We start from the raw sequence: 18277 nt of genomic DNA on the forward strand, positions 1-18277 counted from the left end.
TTTATAAGTAGCAGAGAGGTTTTGAAATCAGGTCTCCCTAATACTTTAACTCATTGTTTATACCACAGAGCAGAAAAATGATCTTAATTCCTGTGTATGCTTGTTCATAAAACCAACTTTTTACAGATTTTAATTGTAATCTCTTGACCAAAAATAGAGATTTACAGTTTACAAGTGTTTTCATACACACTACCTCATTGCCCCTCTATCTGATAACTCTGTGACGTAAGTAGTACAGCTATTATTATCTTACTTTATAGATAAGGAAAATAACGATAAGGCCTTGCAATTTGCCCAGGGTTACCTAGGATCTAGTATTCACTACTTATATTAGATGATGTTGTTTTCTAAAGCCAATAGCAGGAAGCAGAAGGAAAAGTCTATTACAAATTAGCAAAATGGTTGTAAAATGTTCTTTTGATTAGATTAAGACTATTTCTGGACTCTTGCACAAAGTGTTGTCATCATATTATTGTGTAATTTTTTTTTCTCAGCTTTGATATGAAGCAAGAGAGACCTAGAAGTAGGGAAAACCAAATAAAATAGGCATTTATCTGAAAAGAAAACCTAGGAAAGTTTAACAAAACTATTTCATTGACTGACAGACAATGAAAGATTTCCAAGTAAAGAGAGCTCAGTGATTGAGTGGATTGTGGTGTAAGTGAAAGACGATGGGCACTGAAGTCAAGTAGACCACCATTACAATCTCAGTTCAGATGTGTGACCTTGGAGGAGCTATTTGATCTCCTGAGCCTCAGTTTCCCCACCTGAAACTGATATTAACAATAAATACCTTATACAGTTGTTATGAGGATTATATAAAGCATTATATATTACACACTGACACTGTGTTTGACATAAAGGAGGTAAATCATGTTAGCTAAAATAAAAACTGCTTAGCTATCTCAAGCCATAAAAACAAGCCCTAGAAACCATGAACATCTTCACGGTGAGTTAGTTATACTCAGAGTTGGAGGACAAGGTTAGACTAAGCTTTGAATAATAGTGGCTGAAGAACAGGCAAGTAATTATATCTAAATAGTTACATTTTAAAACCCCTTGCTCTAAAATGTTTCATAAATTTTAAAATGTGTTTGTGAATAGTCATCGTGGTTAACTGTTATAATATTCCATTTGTAGAAAAACCTCACTTATATATAATACAAAGCATGCTATATTTTTATGTTATTAAAAATATTGAACACTGGGTTCTGCTCTGGTAATGGCTGGGTAAACTCCTATTTGATCCACTCCATCGTCTCACAGGTGACAATTAAAAAGCTCTAGGCAAAATATAAATAACAACTACCTGAAGGTAGTGTAGAGGCAGATTCTGGAGGAGAGTTGACACATGGAAGAAACAAACTGCATTGGGTGAGTTTCCCAGTTCCATGGCATACAGCCCGAGGGCATGCCACAGCCTGTACCTGCACCATATGGGGAAGTTAAAACTCCAAAGAAAACTCTCAGTCTTTCTGGTCCGAAGAACTAGAGGGCAGAGTTTGGGCAACCACTGCAACCAGAAAATGAAGAGGAAATCCTGGAAATAAAGAGATTGAGAAAAGTAGACAACTAAACTCTGTGTATAAGCTGTGCCCAAATATCTACATGATCCCTGAATTTTCCATATACAAGGCAGACTCCCAGAATTCCGTCTAAAGATAAAATAACTGAACCGAACTTTGAGCTACCAAAGAACAGAGTTTGAATTTTGAGTACAGCTAAGTTAATTGCCCATTAAAACAAAAGCAAAGACAGTAACACCTTTGGAGAAACATAACAGAATCTAAAATCTCAATGACATAATATTCACATTGTCCAGGATGCAATCCAAAATTATTCAATATAACAAGAACCAGGAAAATGTGACTGATTACTAAGGGAAAAGTCAATTGATCAAGGCCAACCCTGAGATGTCCCAGGTGTTGGAAATATCAGACAAGGATTTTAAACTAGCTATTATAACTACATGCAATGAAGTAAACAAAACTATGCTTTCAATGAAAGGATAGAAAACCTCAGCAAAGAAAAACAAATTAAAAAAAAAATATCTACTGGGTGAGCTTAACAACAGAATGACGTCAACAGATAAAACAGTCCGTGAATTTGAAAACCAGATGATTTTGTTTGGTCTATCTGAAGAACAGAGAGAAAAATTTTAGAAAAGAAAATGAACAGAACCTCAAGGACCTGTGGGACAGTATCAAAAAGTCTGACCCATGTGTAATTGGAGTCTCAGAAGGAGAAGAGAGAAAATAAGGCAGAAAAGAAATCTGAAGAAATAATGACCAAAATTTGGTGAAAGGTATAAATTTACAGATGGGTGGCTAGAAGGATTTATACTGTGTCAGGTGAAGCATTTACAGTTCCAGGAAAGGTACAGTGGCATAGTCTCTGTGAAATTCTGTCAGCTGAGGTCAATGTCAGTGAAGAGTGAGGGGGTCCTCAGCAACAAAAGCTGTGGTTGTCAGCAGCTATGATGACTGCTAGTGCTTTTGGGTTCCTCAGTGGTGAAGGCTGCTGGGGTCTTCTTGCTTTCCTCTTGTCCCATGTAGGGAAGTTCTAGCTGAGGGAATCCTTTCTTTTTTATCATTTCATCATATTATGGGGGTACATAAGTTTAGGTTATGTATATTGCCCTTGCCCCACCCCCGAGTCAGAGCTTCAAGCGTGTCCATCCCCCAGAGAGTGCGCATCGCACTCCTTTCTTGGTGCTGTGTCTGTCATGCTGGCATGAACACAGCTTTGTCTGGAAACCAGGGAGCAGGTGTGCCTGTTGCAGTAGTGGCTCTGGTGTTTGGAGCCCAGGCACTCAAAGCAGCAGTGGAACTGCGATTCTGAGCTAGGGGTGCCTGGTTCTACCATGATGCCTGGAACTTCAGCTATAAGCACACTTGCTACAGCAATGGCACAGGTATCTGAGGTGCAGGTGTGTGCAGATTGCCCATAGAGCCAGGGTCTGGGTCTCTGGGGTACACTGCAGTGAGTTGTCCCTAGGTATAGCAGGATGCAGTAGGGTCAGAGGCCCATGGATAACAGGGTGCAGCCGTGGCCTGAGCCCTGGGCTGGGCTTCACAGCAGCATGTCCCCGGAGATCATAAATGTAGGTGCTGTAGGTCATAAATGTTACATAGGCCCTAAGGGATTGTGGGGTGCAAAGCAGGAGCACCATGGCCCTCATGATGGTGGATCAAACCTGCAACTTAGGATCCCAGAGGCAGAGCACAGAACAGCAGCAGTGTGGCCCAAGTGATGGGAAAATGAAACTGTGACTCAGAATTCCAGATGTGGGATGCAGAGCAGTGACAGCACAGCCCTGGCGATTGGTTCAAAGCTGTGACTCAGGGCCCAGTGGATGGGGTGGAGCAGTGGCAGTGCAGCCCCCATGATGCCAGAATTAAGCCATGACTCAGGACCCAGAGAGTGGGGTGCAGAGAAGTTGTAGCACAGCTCTGGTGATGGTATGTCACAGCTGAGATTTAGGCCCCAGGCGGTGGGGCAGAGGACAGAACAGCTCTAGTCCCATAGCTGGCAAGTGAGTTTGGTGTTTTGATCCTGGAGGGTGGGGCACAACAACAACAGCAACTTGGTTCCCTGGGCTCTGTGCAACAGTAGCTTCAGCCCCAGGGAGGGGACACAGTGATAGCTCCTTCTCTAGGGAAGCACTGAAGTGGGCGTTCTGGGCAAGTCTGTCAGCTAGGCTCATTGTTGATGAAGACTGAAAGAGTCCTCAGCAGCTGAAGGTGTCCATGATAGTTAGGAAGATTTCTGGGATCTCTCTGCTCTGCTTTTCCCCATGGCAAAGGGATCTCTCTTGGTTCTGAGCTTCTCTGGAGTAGGGGATGGGGTGATGTAAGTAAAATACATTTTACCCTTTCCTATGTCGCCATCCTCAGTTCTTGCACTCCAAAAGGTTTCTGCTGCTTTGTTGTAGTCTGGAGCTCTCTCAGAGCTATTTTCATTGGTATGCAATTGTTTATTTGTTGTTTTTGTGGAGGAGATGAGTGTTGGTACCTCTACCTTGCTGATGTTATCAGAGTCACATCTTTAAAATGTCGAAAGATTCAACCCAGAATTCTATACCAATTGAAAATATCCCATAAAAGCAAAGAAGAAATAAAGATTTTTAGATGAACAAAAACTGAGAGAAATTCCAAAACACCTACCCTGCAAGTCCTGAAGGCAGAAGGACTGCAACAGGGGTTAGAAACATGGATTTACAAAAAGAGATTAAGAACTTTGGAGACAGAATAAATGTACTCAAAATGCAATAAAATATAATAGTTTAAAGCATTAATGGTAACAATGTATAGGATGTTTATAGCATATGTAAAAATAATATATGACAACAATGGCACAAGGGATGGATACAGTCTTTACACAAAGACTGGTATAATATTACTTGAAAGTGACCTCAGATTATTTTAAAATTTATACTGTAAACTCTAAAGCAACCACTGAATAGTTTAAGAGATCTAAGTGACCTCAGTAGAGGAGATAAAATAGAATCATATAAATTGCCCAATTAAAAACAGAGAATCCATAAAAAGAGGGAAAATAATTCACAAGACCTGTAATAAATAGAAAACAACTAGCAAAATGATAAATTTTAATTCAACAATATTAGTAATAATTTTAAAGCAAATAATTTAAACACACCAGTAGAAAAAAGAGATAGGTTGCATAAAAAAGTAAGGCCAAACTATATGGTGTCTACAACAAACCCACTTTAAACCCACTTATAAGTAAGGATTTGGAGAAAGACATAGCATCAAACACTAACCAAAAGAAACCTAGTTGAACTATGTTAATTTCAGACAAAGTAGACTTCAGAAAAAGGAATATTACAAGGGATAAAGAGACAATACTTAATGATAAAAGAATCAATTTTATAAGAAGACATAAACAATCCTATGCAGGTATGTACCTAACAACAAAGCTTCAAAATATATAATGCAAAAACTGATAGAAATAAAAAGAGAAATAGACAAATCCACAATTATAGCTGTAAACTTCAACACCTCTCTCTCAGTAAATAATGGAATACACGGAAAGAAAATCAGCAAGGATATAGACAACTTGAACAGTGTAATCAAACAAGTTGATCTGAATTTTTAAAATACGCTATCCTAACAATAGCACAATACACTTTCTCATCAAATGCACATGGAACATTCACTAAAATAGACCATATTCTTTTTTTTTTTTTTGAGACAGAGTCTCACTCTGTTGCCCAGGCTAGAGTGAGTGCCGTGGCGTCAGCCTAGCTCACAGCAACCTCAAACTCCTGAGCTCAAGGGATCCTCCTGTCTCAGCCTCCCAAGTAGCTGGGACTACAGGCATGCACTACCATGCCCGGCTAATTTTTTTCTATATATATTTTTAGCTGTCCATATAATTTCTTTCTATTTTTAGTAGAGATGGGGTCTCGCTCTTGCTCAGGCTGGTCTCGAACTCCTGAGCTCAAACGATCCGCCCACCTCGGCCTCCCAGAGTGCTGGGATTACAGGCGTGAGCCACCGCGCCCGGCCAAAATAGACCATATTCTTGACCACAAAAGAAACCTGAGCACATTTAAAATAACAGAGATCATGCAAAGTATACTTTCAGACCATAACAGGGTTAAACTAGAAATAAATATTATAGAGGTATTTTTAAATACTCAAATATTAAGAAACAAAACAATACACTTCTAAATAACCTATGGGTCAAAGAGTAAATCTTAATGGAAATGTAAAGATATTTTGAACTGTGTGAAAATGAAAATACAACATATCAAAATTTGAGTGTGCAGCAAGAGCAGTACTGAGAGTAAAATTTAGAGAAGTTAATGTTATATCAGAAAAGAAGAAAGACATAAAATCAACAACCTAAGCTACTACCTTAGGAAACTGGAGAAAGAAGAGAAAATCTTAAATTAGGGCAGAAATCAATAAAATTGAAAACAGAAAAACAATAGAGAAAATCAATGAAACTGAACTCTGGTTATTTGAATAGATCAATAAAATTGAAAAAAAAAAACACTGTAGCTAGGCTAACAAAGAAAAAACATGGAAGAGAGAAGTACCAATATGAGGAATAAAACAGAATAATACATCACTGCTGATCCTACAGACATTGAAAGAATAGTAGGGGAAATACTATAATCACTCTTGCCTGTACACTTAGATTATGTGAATCAATTCCTTAAACACACAAGCTAAAAATTTACCTCAAGGAAAAACAGATAATTTGAATAGCCTGACATCCATTTAAGAAACAAAATTTGTAGTTAAAAATTTTTCAAAAAAGAAAATTCCAGGCAAGATAGCTTCACTAATCAATTTTACCAAACATTTAAGTAAGACATACCAATTTCACAGTCTCTCAGAAAACAAAAGAGAGGAAACTACCCTACTCATTTTATGAAGCCAGTATCATCCTAAGGTCTAAATCAGACAAAGATGTTACAAAAAAAAACTACTAAAGGCCAATATCACTCATGAACATAAATACAAACATTCTTACTAAGATATTAGCCAATTAAATCTAGCAATATATAAAAAACATAATACATCAAGATCAAGTTGGGTTTATCCCAGGAATTCAAAGCTGGTTCAACATTCAAAAATCAATAAATGTAATTCTCATATTGTCAGACTAAATAAGAACCACAAAATGATGATATAAATCAATGCTAAAAAACATTCAACAAAATTAAATATTTATTAGGGATAACAACTCTCAACAACTTTGGAATACAATATTAGCCTTAACCTAATAAAGGCTATCTATGTAAAACTTTCAGTGAACAACTGAGTGATTTTCCACTAAAATTGGGAACAAGGCAAATATCTTTTCTCACCACTACTATGAAACATTGTACTGAAAGTCCTAGCTAGTGCAATAAGACAATAAATAAAAGGCATACATATTAGAAAGGGAAAAAAATCTCTTTATTTAGAAAATCCCAAATAATCTACAATAAAGCTCCTGGAACTATTAATAATAAGTTTAGCAAGGTCACAAGATACAAGGTCAATATACACAAAACTTTCACTTCTGTATACTAGGAATAAATTATTGGAATTTCAAATAAGAAAACAGAATTTGTGATAGCACCCCAAAAATGAAGTACTTAGGTAAAGTTCTAACAAAATATGTGCAGGGTATGTATGTGACAAGCTACAAAACACCAATGTAAGAGGTCAAATGAAGTCTAAATTAAATTGAGAGATATGTCATGTTTGTGGATTGGAAGACTCAATATTCTTAAGATGTCCATTCTCCCCAATTTGACCTACAGAGTCAATAAAATCCCAATCAAAATTCATCATTTTTCATATATTCACAAGCTGATTTTAAAATTTGCATGTAAAGGCAAAGGTACTAAAATAGCTAAAACAGCTCTGAAAAGGAAAAACAAAGTCAGAAGACTCAAATTACTCAATTTCCAGATGTACTATAAAGCTACAATAATCAAGACAGTATATAGTATTGAAAAAAGTAAAGTATAAACAAATACCTCAATGTATTAGAATAGAGAACCCAAAATGGACCTATGTAAATGTAGTTAAATATTTTTGACAAAGATGTAAAGGCAAGTCAATGATGAAAGAATCATCATTTCAACAAATGGTGCTATAACAATTGGAGATTCATATGCCGAAAAAATGAACCTCAACATTTACCTCACATCTTCCACCAAAATTAACTAAAACTGAATCATAGGTCTTTATGTAAAATACAAAACTATAAAACTCCTAAATGAAAAGACAGGAAAATATTCATTACCTTGAATTAGAGTTCTCAGACATGACATTATAATCTATAAAAACAAAAATTAATAAATTGGACTGTATCAAAATTTAAAACTTTTTTCCTATGAAATATGCTGTTCAGGGAATGGAAAGACAAACTACAGATTGGAAGAAAATGTTTTCAAATCATATGTCTGATAAAGGACTCATACATAGATACAAGGTGTATCTTAAACTTAAAACTTTTAAAATTCAACAATGAGAAAAAAATCAATAAAATAATTAGCAAAAGATCTGAACAGACACTCAACCAAAAATGATATATAAATCATGTGATGCTTAATTAGAGTTGGAAATGTTAGTATAAACTTAGGTTTAGCTTAATATTTATACAGATTAATAGATACAGAAACAATTGTAGATGAGTATATATATATATATATATATGTGTGTGTGTTAGTGCATGTATATACATTTCCTAACTCTATCCACTTGGAACACCTAGAAATGGTGACATCCCTTTAGTGATGAGCATACCCAGCACCCAGATACTGTTTTCTAAATACCATTCTCTATAAAAGTAACCAGGGCTCTTTGGAGAAATGACCTGGGACAAGGAAAATACAAGATAAACTAGGAGCATCTTGCAGTGCAATAAAGTAAGGAAATGCTAAAGAAATAAGTAAAAGGATAGGGTATGTCTAAGGGACACAGGAGACAAACTGAAATGTCTTGCAATGGCAGAAACTGGAACAATTTGAGCAATAAAAAATGTAGTAGCGGATTACAACCCAAAGTATAAAATATGTATACATTATTCCATACTAATATAAATAATTTAATACATAATAAAATGGGCCAGCAGAGACAAATTTTAGAGAAGAATTCCAAATAATTTTTGTAGATATAAACCACTCCAGAAGGCAAATCTTAATCTCCCTCTCCAATATTAAGTGTGAGCTAGACTTAGTTACTTGCTTCCTAAGAATGGAGTGTGGAATGGGATGGAGTAAATAGTAATTTTATGTAGAGAAACCCAGCTAACACCACCTTGGGAAAATAATGAAGGTTTCCATCACCAGTGATAAGTCATGTTGACAGCATGTACCCTTTAATATGATGTCATAAGAAAGGAACTTCACCATTGTAGTATTCTTCTTTAAACCAATAACCCCTAGTTTAATCATGAGAAAAATATCAGATAAACCCAAATAGATGGATTCTACAAAATACTTGGCTAAGTATTTTCAACTTGGCAGTATCAAAACTGCCAATGTCATGAGAAACAAGGAAAGAATAAGAACTTTCACAGATGAGAGAAGACTATACAGAAATGGTAACTAAATGTAATGTGATTTCTTAGAAGGTAGTTTGGAATATAAAAGGGATATTAGTAGAAAAATGGTGAATTCCAAATAAAGTCCAAAATTTAGTTAATAGTAATGTAACAATGTGAGTCGCTTAGATCTAATAACTGTACCATAGTAATGTAAGATATTTATTTTTATTTTTTATTATTTCAGAATATTACAGGGGTACAAAGGTTACATATATTGCCTTATATATTAGGTTACATATATTGCCTTTTCCCCACCAGAGTAAGAGCTACAAGCATGCCCATCCCCCAGACAGCATGCACTGCACCCATTAGGTATTATTAATGATAAGAAAAACTGGGTAAGGAGGCAGCAAGGACTCTCTGTACTATCTTTGCAACTTTCCCGTAAATCTGAAATTATTCCAAAATAAAAATTTATTTTTTTAGAAAAAGAAAAAGTAAAAATCAATTTTATTTCTATATACTGACATGACCAATCCAAAAATGAGGTTAGGAAAACATTTTTATTCATAGTAGCATCAAAAAATAAAACAGGTAGGAATAAAATTATCAAAAGAAGTACAAGATGTACAATAAAAACTAAAAAATATTGTTAAGGAAATATAAAGAAGATCTAAATAAAGGGATAGGAAATTATTTCTTGATTTAAAAACTCAATCTTACTAAGATGGCAGTACTCCTCAAATTGTAATATAGATTGAACACATTCCTTATTAAAATTCCAGCAAGTGTTTTTGCAGAAGTATAAAAGCTGATCCTAAAATTTACCTGGAAGTGAAAAGAACCCAAAATAGCCGAAATAATTTTTCGAAATAAGAAAAAAGTGGGAGGATTTTCACTTCCTGATTTCAAAACTTAACTATAAAGCAGTTATCCAGTCTGGTACCAGCACAAGGAAAGACAGATCAATGAAAAATACATAGGCTATTATTATGCCCTTGTTGGTTGTTGCAGTGGTGGTGTGGTGGTGGTGGTGATGGTAAGGATAGTGGTTTTCCCATGAGACCTGAGGGTCAAGCAACGATTTGGTCTTTTAAAATAAAAATTTTTAAATCAATTAAAAAAGAATGTTGCTGGCTTGAAATTTGGAGTAGCAGTGGAGGCAAGGAGAAGTCAATGAATTCTTAAAATAGTCAGGATATAGAAGTGACAAGATTTGCACTCATTAGATATAGAGAGTGACGGAAAGGTGAGGATCCATCAGACTGAGTGGGCTTGAAGTTGAATCCGTGATGTCCTCCCAAGCTTACTGTCCTCCCATGCTGCCAGTCTCAGTCAGTGGATCAGCATCCTGGCACAGAGTAAGCATTCATTGATTGTCTTCAGAATGAACAAATAGAGTAAGATGAATAGTATAAAAATATGGCTAAACAAAGCAGTCACCAAGTCCTGCCAAACAGTCAGTCCTAAACTCACCTTCAAGGTTGGCTCAGCAGATGCCCTGCACAATTTCACTCTCACTTTTCAGACCATCTGGGAAATCATCAGGCCTCTCCCTCACCCAAACAACACCCACCTTCATATCAGCCACCCCTTGCCTAGAACCTGTAGGTATGGAACAGGCTGGGTTTCTCCCAAGAGCCTCTTAACCTTGTAAATCTTTACACAGGGCAATGGCAGGTGCATGTACAGCCCATGTGAGCGTGGGGGACATTTGGTGCTGTAGAGAGAGGGTCACGGTGGTGCCCAACTGGTGGATCTATGTTTAGTTTTGCTCCAAGCAGGAAGAGACTGTTCCCACCAAAGAGTTTTATTAATCCAGGGGTCCACAGCCCTAGCCCGGGTGGGCAGAAAACACAGCTGCTAGAAACATCATAGACAATGTGTGATCAGTTTGGATACTTTACTGCTGTTCCCAGGGTTGACAAGCAGATACAGAACTAACTACTTGTGGTTCCTGATAACAGATGCCAAAACAAGGAAGCGATCTGTCCCAGTCCACACTTCCAAGAAATAAAGGACTAGATGGGGCACACTGAACAAGCCCCCAGACTCAGCCACCCCAGTGAACGTTCCTTGGTTATAGAGAGAAGTGAAATTTGCAACCCAGAATGGAAATCTGGCTGTGTGAGCAGTAGAATTGGGGGTGGAGACATTTGATGAAGTACAATTTTTTTAGCCCTCTTTCATACATTGGATAAACATCCTTTTCAATGATAAAAATCCAAATCATTTCTGGCTCTTTTCCTGGAAGAGCTTTCAGGTTACAGGAACAGAAATAAGAGGCCTTTTTCTGGGCATGGAGCCCAGGACTCAAAGGGAGACTCTAAAGAACATCTGGTATGCTTGATATATGGAAGCCAGCACTGTATGTGTGTGTTTGTGTGTATGTGTTTCTCCTATGCTGACTCATGGCATTGAAGCTTCTCTGGAAACACTCCCACCCTTCTAGCCAGCCAGTTTACACACACCCCTTTGGCTCCTCCTTGATTCAAATGTTGGGTCAAGAGGAAGAAGAAAAACAAATTCAAGAGCTGCTCTTAAGCGTCTAGAATTTTCTACATCCCACCCTTTGAGAGAAGAGACTGGCCCTATGTCTGACTCAGTCTACTACAAGATAGACTCTCTCTCCTCTTAAAATACCAACATTATTTGAGCTTTTGGATAAAATTGGAAGAAGAGTCTACAAATATTGTGGACTTTGCAGGAGGCAGGGGACTGGCAACTGGCAGTAAAGACAGAAAGATGGCAGGCCTGAGGCCCAGCACTCAAGCAGACCCTGAAATTGAGCTTTTTGTGAAGGTAAGTTTTTCAGCTATTATAACTGCATACAGAATATATTATTTCTTGACATTGGACTTTGGCTTCTTAAAAAAAAATCTCAACATTTAAACTTGAGATGAGAAAGATTTTGTAATTATTTTCCTACTCTGAGTCCTAGAAGAATGCCTGGATGTGTGGCTCTCTTAGATGACAAGAAAACAGATTCTTATCTGAAAAAGGCAAAGTGATATGATAGAAAGAACACTGGACTGGTTGGTATCAGAGCAACTAAATTGTATTCTCAGTGGCTTCCTATGTAACCTTGGAAAAATCCCTCCCTCCCTCCAGAATTTTGTTTCTCCAGCTATATAATAAAGGAGTCTGACACAATGATCCTTAAGGGCTTTCTGGCTCTCACAATCTGTGTTTTATGAGAGGGGGTTCTGGAAAGGCTGAATGGGTGGAAGAGAGAGCTAAGAATGTCTTGAGAACCCCATTCCCACACATAGCCCAGGCAGAACTTTGTAAACTTCTTCCACAATGGACAAACATCACAGCAGGGTCACATGGAATCTGTGGGAGAAAAAAAGCAGGAGTCTATGTGCCTGTTATGTGATAAGGAGACATTTTAGAATGCTCTGCTTCCTCTTTTTGATTTGCCTTGGAGTTTTGTTTTTTGTTTTTTTTTAACATGTCATAACTTTTCAGAAAAGCACTTTGGAAAACCCCTAAAGCAGGAGAAAGACACATGTGTTTCCAAATTAGCTCATCAAGAGAAAAAGAATTTATAGGGGTTATTCCAAGTAGAAATTAAATAGTTTACTAAATCCTTGCTTACATTAACCATTTAGTTTTTCCCTCTATTTTCATTGACTTTGGAAGTACTCAGGATAACAATAGTAACAAACTCTTATATCATGCCTGGCCCTTTTATAAACACTTTACATATATTACCTTAGTTAGTCTTAAAGACAATTTAGGAGATAAGTTGTTATTAATATTAGTAGTAGTGATAGTAGTAGTTATCACAATTTTATTATAATTTTAGTAATTACAGTTTTGTAGCAATGTTGCTCTCATCGTTTCTAGGTAAGTAAACCATGGCAATAAAGTTTAAGTAACTTGCCTTTAAAACTATTGTACCCCCACAATATGCTGAAATAATAATAAAAAAAGAAAAAAAAACTATTCAGCCTCCTGATGGCTTACAAAGACATGAAATAAGGTATACTTGACAAATGTTGAGTTAAATACCTCTTGGCCAAAGTAATACTTTTACAGCCATTTTAGATTATTTAACAACTGGTCATATATATACACCAAGGATATTATAAACATGTCTTTTCAAAATTATAAGAGAGAGACCCTTGAATTCCTGAATAGCAGGGTAATCTAATTAAGTGTTTACTGGACTATGAGTCATAAGACCTACTCCTCCTATCTCTGGATTGTAGCAAAACATGTGACTGCTCAGACAGTTAGGATATAAAGGAACCTCTAATTTCCTAACTGGCTTTTTACATCTACCAATTCCAAACCAGAGATAATGTCTCTTCATAGGGTAACTAAAGTGTTCGTTTTGTCTGAGCCATTGTTTATTCAATTTAATCAGACTCCTCATATCCATTGCTGGCATTGATCCTTCTGTTTATCTTCATATGCCTCCCATATTTGGGCTATACTCTGGACAGGAGAATTTAGCAAATCACACATTGGATGAGCAAATCTCAAATTAAATAATAACTTTCAGTTTAAAGTAACCATTTCTTGAATACTTACTATATGGTAGGCACTGTGCTAACTGGTTTATTATTAACCTTATTTTATGGACGCAGAAACTAAAGCAAAGAACAGCTAAGTAAATTTGTCCAAGGTCACATACCTCATGTATGGCAGAGTTATAATTCTAATCCCTTAAAATAGCTATGTCTATTATTATTTAATTGTTTTTAGTTGGGTGAAACTTTTTAGTAAAATTTTCCAGAATTTTATCAGATAGAATGATTTAGATATAAGCTTATCTAAGGACGTTGATAAAATTACAGATTTTCTGGAAAAACCTGAGTATCATATGGTCCAGGTTTTTGTTTCACTTTGAGATTAAGCACTCTCCTGTCACAATTAAGAATCCATATCATACCACCTAGGTGTTCCACATAGTCAGTGAAAACATTGCCTTTCAGCTCTGATTTATTTGGGTAAAGTTTATATCCAGTAACTAAGATCAAAGAATTTTATAACACAGATTTTGTTTTTCTAAATGCAGGGCTCATCTTATTGGTTTGTTCTTCATTGCTAAATGGAATGTTTGCATTCTTTACCAAACACTCTAAAATTAAGTTTTGGCCGATTTGTACATAAAATTACGGAACCTAACATTTCAGCCAAAATTCTCAATGTAATACTTTTGTCAAAAACTTTTTTAATGTGTGTAAGAAAGAAGGAAAAGATGATACTCTTCTCTGAATGTTCAGACCATTTTCAAACTCTCTTACAGCTATTATAAAGACTAGCATAAAGACTTATTAAAAGAAAAGTTAAATAAAACTATCACGTGAAAGAAACCAATATTTAAGAGAGTGGGTTCCAGAGGAGACAGTCAGTCTGGGATTTGCCAAGTGAGATGTTATGTTATCAACTTTTGACTAGCTAAGTGTACTGAGCCTCAATTTCGTCACCTATAGAACAAGGGTAATAACAGAACCTTCCTCACAGGATCATCCTCATTGTGAGATTAAACAAAACAAGTATGTAAAGCTTAGTAGTTTGTAACATAGTAAACACTCAATAAATGTTAGCTACTACTGCTATTGTTATTTTTAATGTTTAGAAACTTAGATTACAAACACAAAGAGAAAAAATTGTTTTGTAAAATGACCACATCCTGTCTTTGCCAACTAAAGATACTTAAGAGATAGGTAATTTGTCAATCGGGCTAGGGAAATTATATCTTAAAATTTTATGTGATGGCACTTTAAATCAGCATGACATAAACAGAAAAAAATCTTCAATTTTCCTGTAAAACTTTACTGCATTTCCCCTACACTTCAGTGTTTTGACTCTCCTTTTGCCAAAGGCGATCCACCCTTCCTGCCATATCTATTATCAGACTCCATTCTTTTTCCTGCCTCCCACCCCTAATAATGTTTCCACTCACTATAACCTGTTCTGGTTGGATCTTTAGTCTGATTTCTATTATAAAATAAATGCAGCTGCCAGATTGGTTGCCTGTTCCCATACTTCTTCACTCTCTCTCTGCCATCACAAAAGAGCAACAACAAATATCATTTATTCTATCACACCCACTTCCAGGAAAGAAAAATTTGCCCCAAAATTGAAATTATTCCCAGGGTTTCTGGGACATTAATATTGCTACAAATAACAGATCAGAGAAGCTGTAAGATAAAGAACCTTTTATTTCCCTCTGCAGGCTACAGACTAGAGGCTAAGTGACCCAAACAAAGGAGAAAAAAAATTAGGTCCAAGATATGAGAGATGCTGATGGCTTGGACATGGATAGCTATCACCTAACAGAGCCTGAAAGATATTAAGCATCAGGAAGGAAGGAAGGAAGGAAGGAAGGAAGGAAGGAAGGAAGGAAGGAAGGACCATGGAAAAGGAGAGAAACGAACTTATTTCAGAGATATTTAGTAGGTAAAATTGACAAGAAATAGTGTTGGATTCAATGTTGGGGGTAAAGCAAAAAGATGATTCCCAATTTTCTAGCCTGGGCAATTGAGTAGATGACACTTCAGGATGCCATAACTAAATACCACAGATTGAGTGGCTTAAACAACAAATTTATTTTCTCACAGTTCTGGAGGCTAGAAGTTCAAGATCAAGATGCCAACATGACTGAGTCTTTTTGGCTTGTATACAGCCAACTTCTTGCTGTGTCCTTACATGGTAAAGAGAAAACAAGCTGTCTAGTGTCTCTTCTTATAAGGACACTAATGCCATCATGGGGTCCCATCCTTATGACCTCATCTAAACCTAATCACCTCCCAAAGGTCCCATCTCCAAATACCAACACATTGGGGGCTAGGGCTTTAACGTATGATTTTGGGGGCAGGGGCACACAATTCAGCCCATAGCAGATGTCAATGCCATTCACAAGATTAGGAGCCATAAAGAAAGAGTGCGTTAAGAGGTAGGTAATTTGTCAGTTTGTGTGGAGTAAAGAGGAAGGGTTGGAATTAAGTTTGGAACACGTTGAAATTGAGGTATCTAAAAACCTGGATCTCCCATGAGTACACTGCATTAGGTATAGTTCTCTCAAGAAACACAACTAAAGCTCAGACTCGGGGGGATGGGGAGGCATGGGCAATGTATATAGCCTGATCTTTTGTACCCCCTTAATGAGCTGAAAAATAAACAAAAAATAAAAATAAAAAAATAAAAAAAAAACAGGAAAAAAAAAAAAAAAAGAAGTGATTGCCTTTTCTTCCTCATTGCTCTTACCATTGAGCCTGGAGTTGGAGTGGGTGTCCTTTAGGTATCCTTGTCCTTCATTGTTCTTTCCAGCCTATTCTACCTCCCTAGTCCAGAGAAATACCTAGGTTGAGTCTCATAACACCAGATGAAACCACTCACTAACCCACCTCAACATCATTTCCAAACCCCAAGTCATTCCCCCTTATTTCTTGAGGATTATTGTCACTCTTTCCAGTACTACTCCTATCATAATTCTTGGTGATTTCAGTTGCCCCATATTCCTGCCAACACTTGGTGTGGTCAGTCTTTTTCATTTCAGTTATTCTAATGTGCTTACAATGTTATCTCTTTGTGGTTTTAATTTTTTTTCCTGATGACTAATGATGTTGAGCATCTTTTTGTGTCTTTTATTTATCATCTGTATATCTTCCTTTGAAAAATGTTCAAATCTCTTGCCCATTTTTAAAGTTGGGTAGTTTGTTGAGTTGTAAGAGTTCCTTATTCATATTATTATATATTTTGGATACAAGGCGTTTTTCATTTACTTTTTTAATTTTTTTTTAATTTCTTTTTTTAAATTATTATTTCAGCATATTGTGGGGGTACAAAAGTTTAGGTTACATATATTGCCCTTGCCCCCACACCCCCCCCCAAGTCAGAGCTTCAAATGTGTCCATCCCCTAGACAGTGTGCATGGCACTCATTATGTATGTATACACCCATCCCCTCCCCCACCCACATATGCCCGACACCCGATCAATGTTATTCCTGAATGTGCTACAGGGGTACAAATGTTTAGGTTACATATATTGCCTTTGACCCACCTGAGTCAGAGCTTTAAGCATTTCCATCCCCCAGACAGTGCACACTACACCCATTAGGTCTGTATATACCCAACCCCCTCCCCCTTCCACCTGCCTGACACCCGATGTATGTTATTACTATATGTGCACATAAGTGTTAATCAGTTAATACCAATTTGATGGTGAGTACATGTGGTGCTTGTTTTTCCATTCTTGGGATACTTCACTTGGTAGAATGGGCTCAAGCTCTATCTAGGAAAATATAAGAGGTGCTAGATCACTGTCATTTCTTATAATTGAGTAATATTCCATTGTATTCATATACCAAATTTTAATAATCCACTCATGAATTGACGGCACTTGGGTTGTTTCCACATCTTTGCAATTGTGAACTGTGCTGCTATAAACATTCAAGTGCAGATGTCTTTTTTATAGAATACCTTTTGCTCTTTTGGGTAGATGTCCAGTAATGGGATTGCTGGATGAAATGGTAGATCTACTTGTATCTCTTTGAGGTATCTCCATATTGCTTTCCACAGAGGTTGCACTAGTTTGAATTCCCACCAGCAGTGTGCGAGTGTTCCTATCTCTCCGCATCCACACCAGATTTTATTGTTTTGGGACTTTAAAAAATTTTTTATTGATACATAATAATTGTACATATTCATGGAAGTGATATCTCATTATGGTTTTGATTTGCATTTCCCTGATTGTTAGAGATGTTGAGCATTTTTTCATATGTTTGTTAGTCATTAGTCTATCTTCTTTTGAAAAATTTCTGTTCATGTCCTTTGTCCACTTTTGATAGGGTTGTTTAATTTTTTTCTTGCTGATTTTCCTGAGTTCTATACAGATTCTAGTTATCAGCCCTTTATTTGATGTGTAACATGTGAATATTTTCTCCCATTCTGTAGGTTGTCTGTTTGCTCTAGTGATAGTTTCCTTGTTGTGCAAAAGCTTTTTAATTTGATCAGGTACCATTTATTCATTTTGCTGTTGCTGTGATTGCCTTTTGGGTCTTCTTCATAAATCTTTGCCTAGGCCAATGTCTGTAAGAGTTTTCCCAACATTTTCTTCTAGAATTCTTATGGTTTCATGTCTTCGGTTTAAGTCTGTTATCCTCCATGAGTTGATTTTTGTGAGAGGTGTGGATCCTGTTTCTGTCTTCTACATGTGGCTATCCTATTTTCCCAGTGCCATTATTGAATAGGGATTCTTTTCGCCAGAGTATGGTTTTGTCTGCTTTGTCAAAGATTACA

The 18277-nt window shown here is 36.6% G+C and overlaps 1 protein-coding gene across 1 annotated transcript in view; it reads left to right on the forward strand.

Annotated features, from left to right (window-relative positions):
• Window positions 1-11763: 11763 nt before the first annotated feature.
• The window catches only part of CLIC2 (chloride intracellular channel 2), a 37211-nt gene continuing 30697 nt past the window's right edge, over window positions 11764-18277 (forward strand). Inside the window, exon 1 of the mRNA XM_069463866.1 lies at window positions 11764-11820. Coding sequence (XP_069319967.1) covers window positions 11764-11820 — 57 coding nt within the window. The remainder of the gene's footprint in view (window positions 11821-18277) is intronic.

Source organism: Eulemur rufifrons, chromosome 30 (assembly GCF_041146395.1).
Source record: "Eulemur rufifrons isolate Redbay chromosome 30, OSU_ERuf_1, whole genome shotgun sequence".
Taxonomy (NCBI): Eukaryota; Metazoa; Chordata; class Mammalia; order Primates; family Lemuridae; genus Eulemur; species Eulemur rufifrons.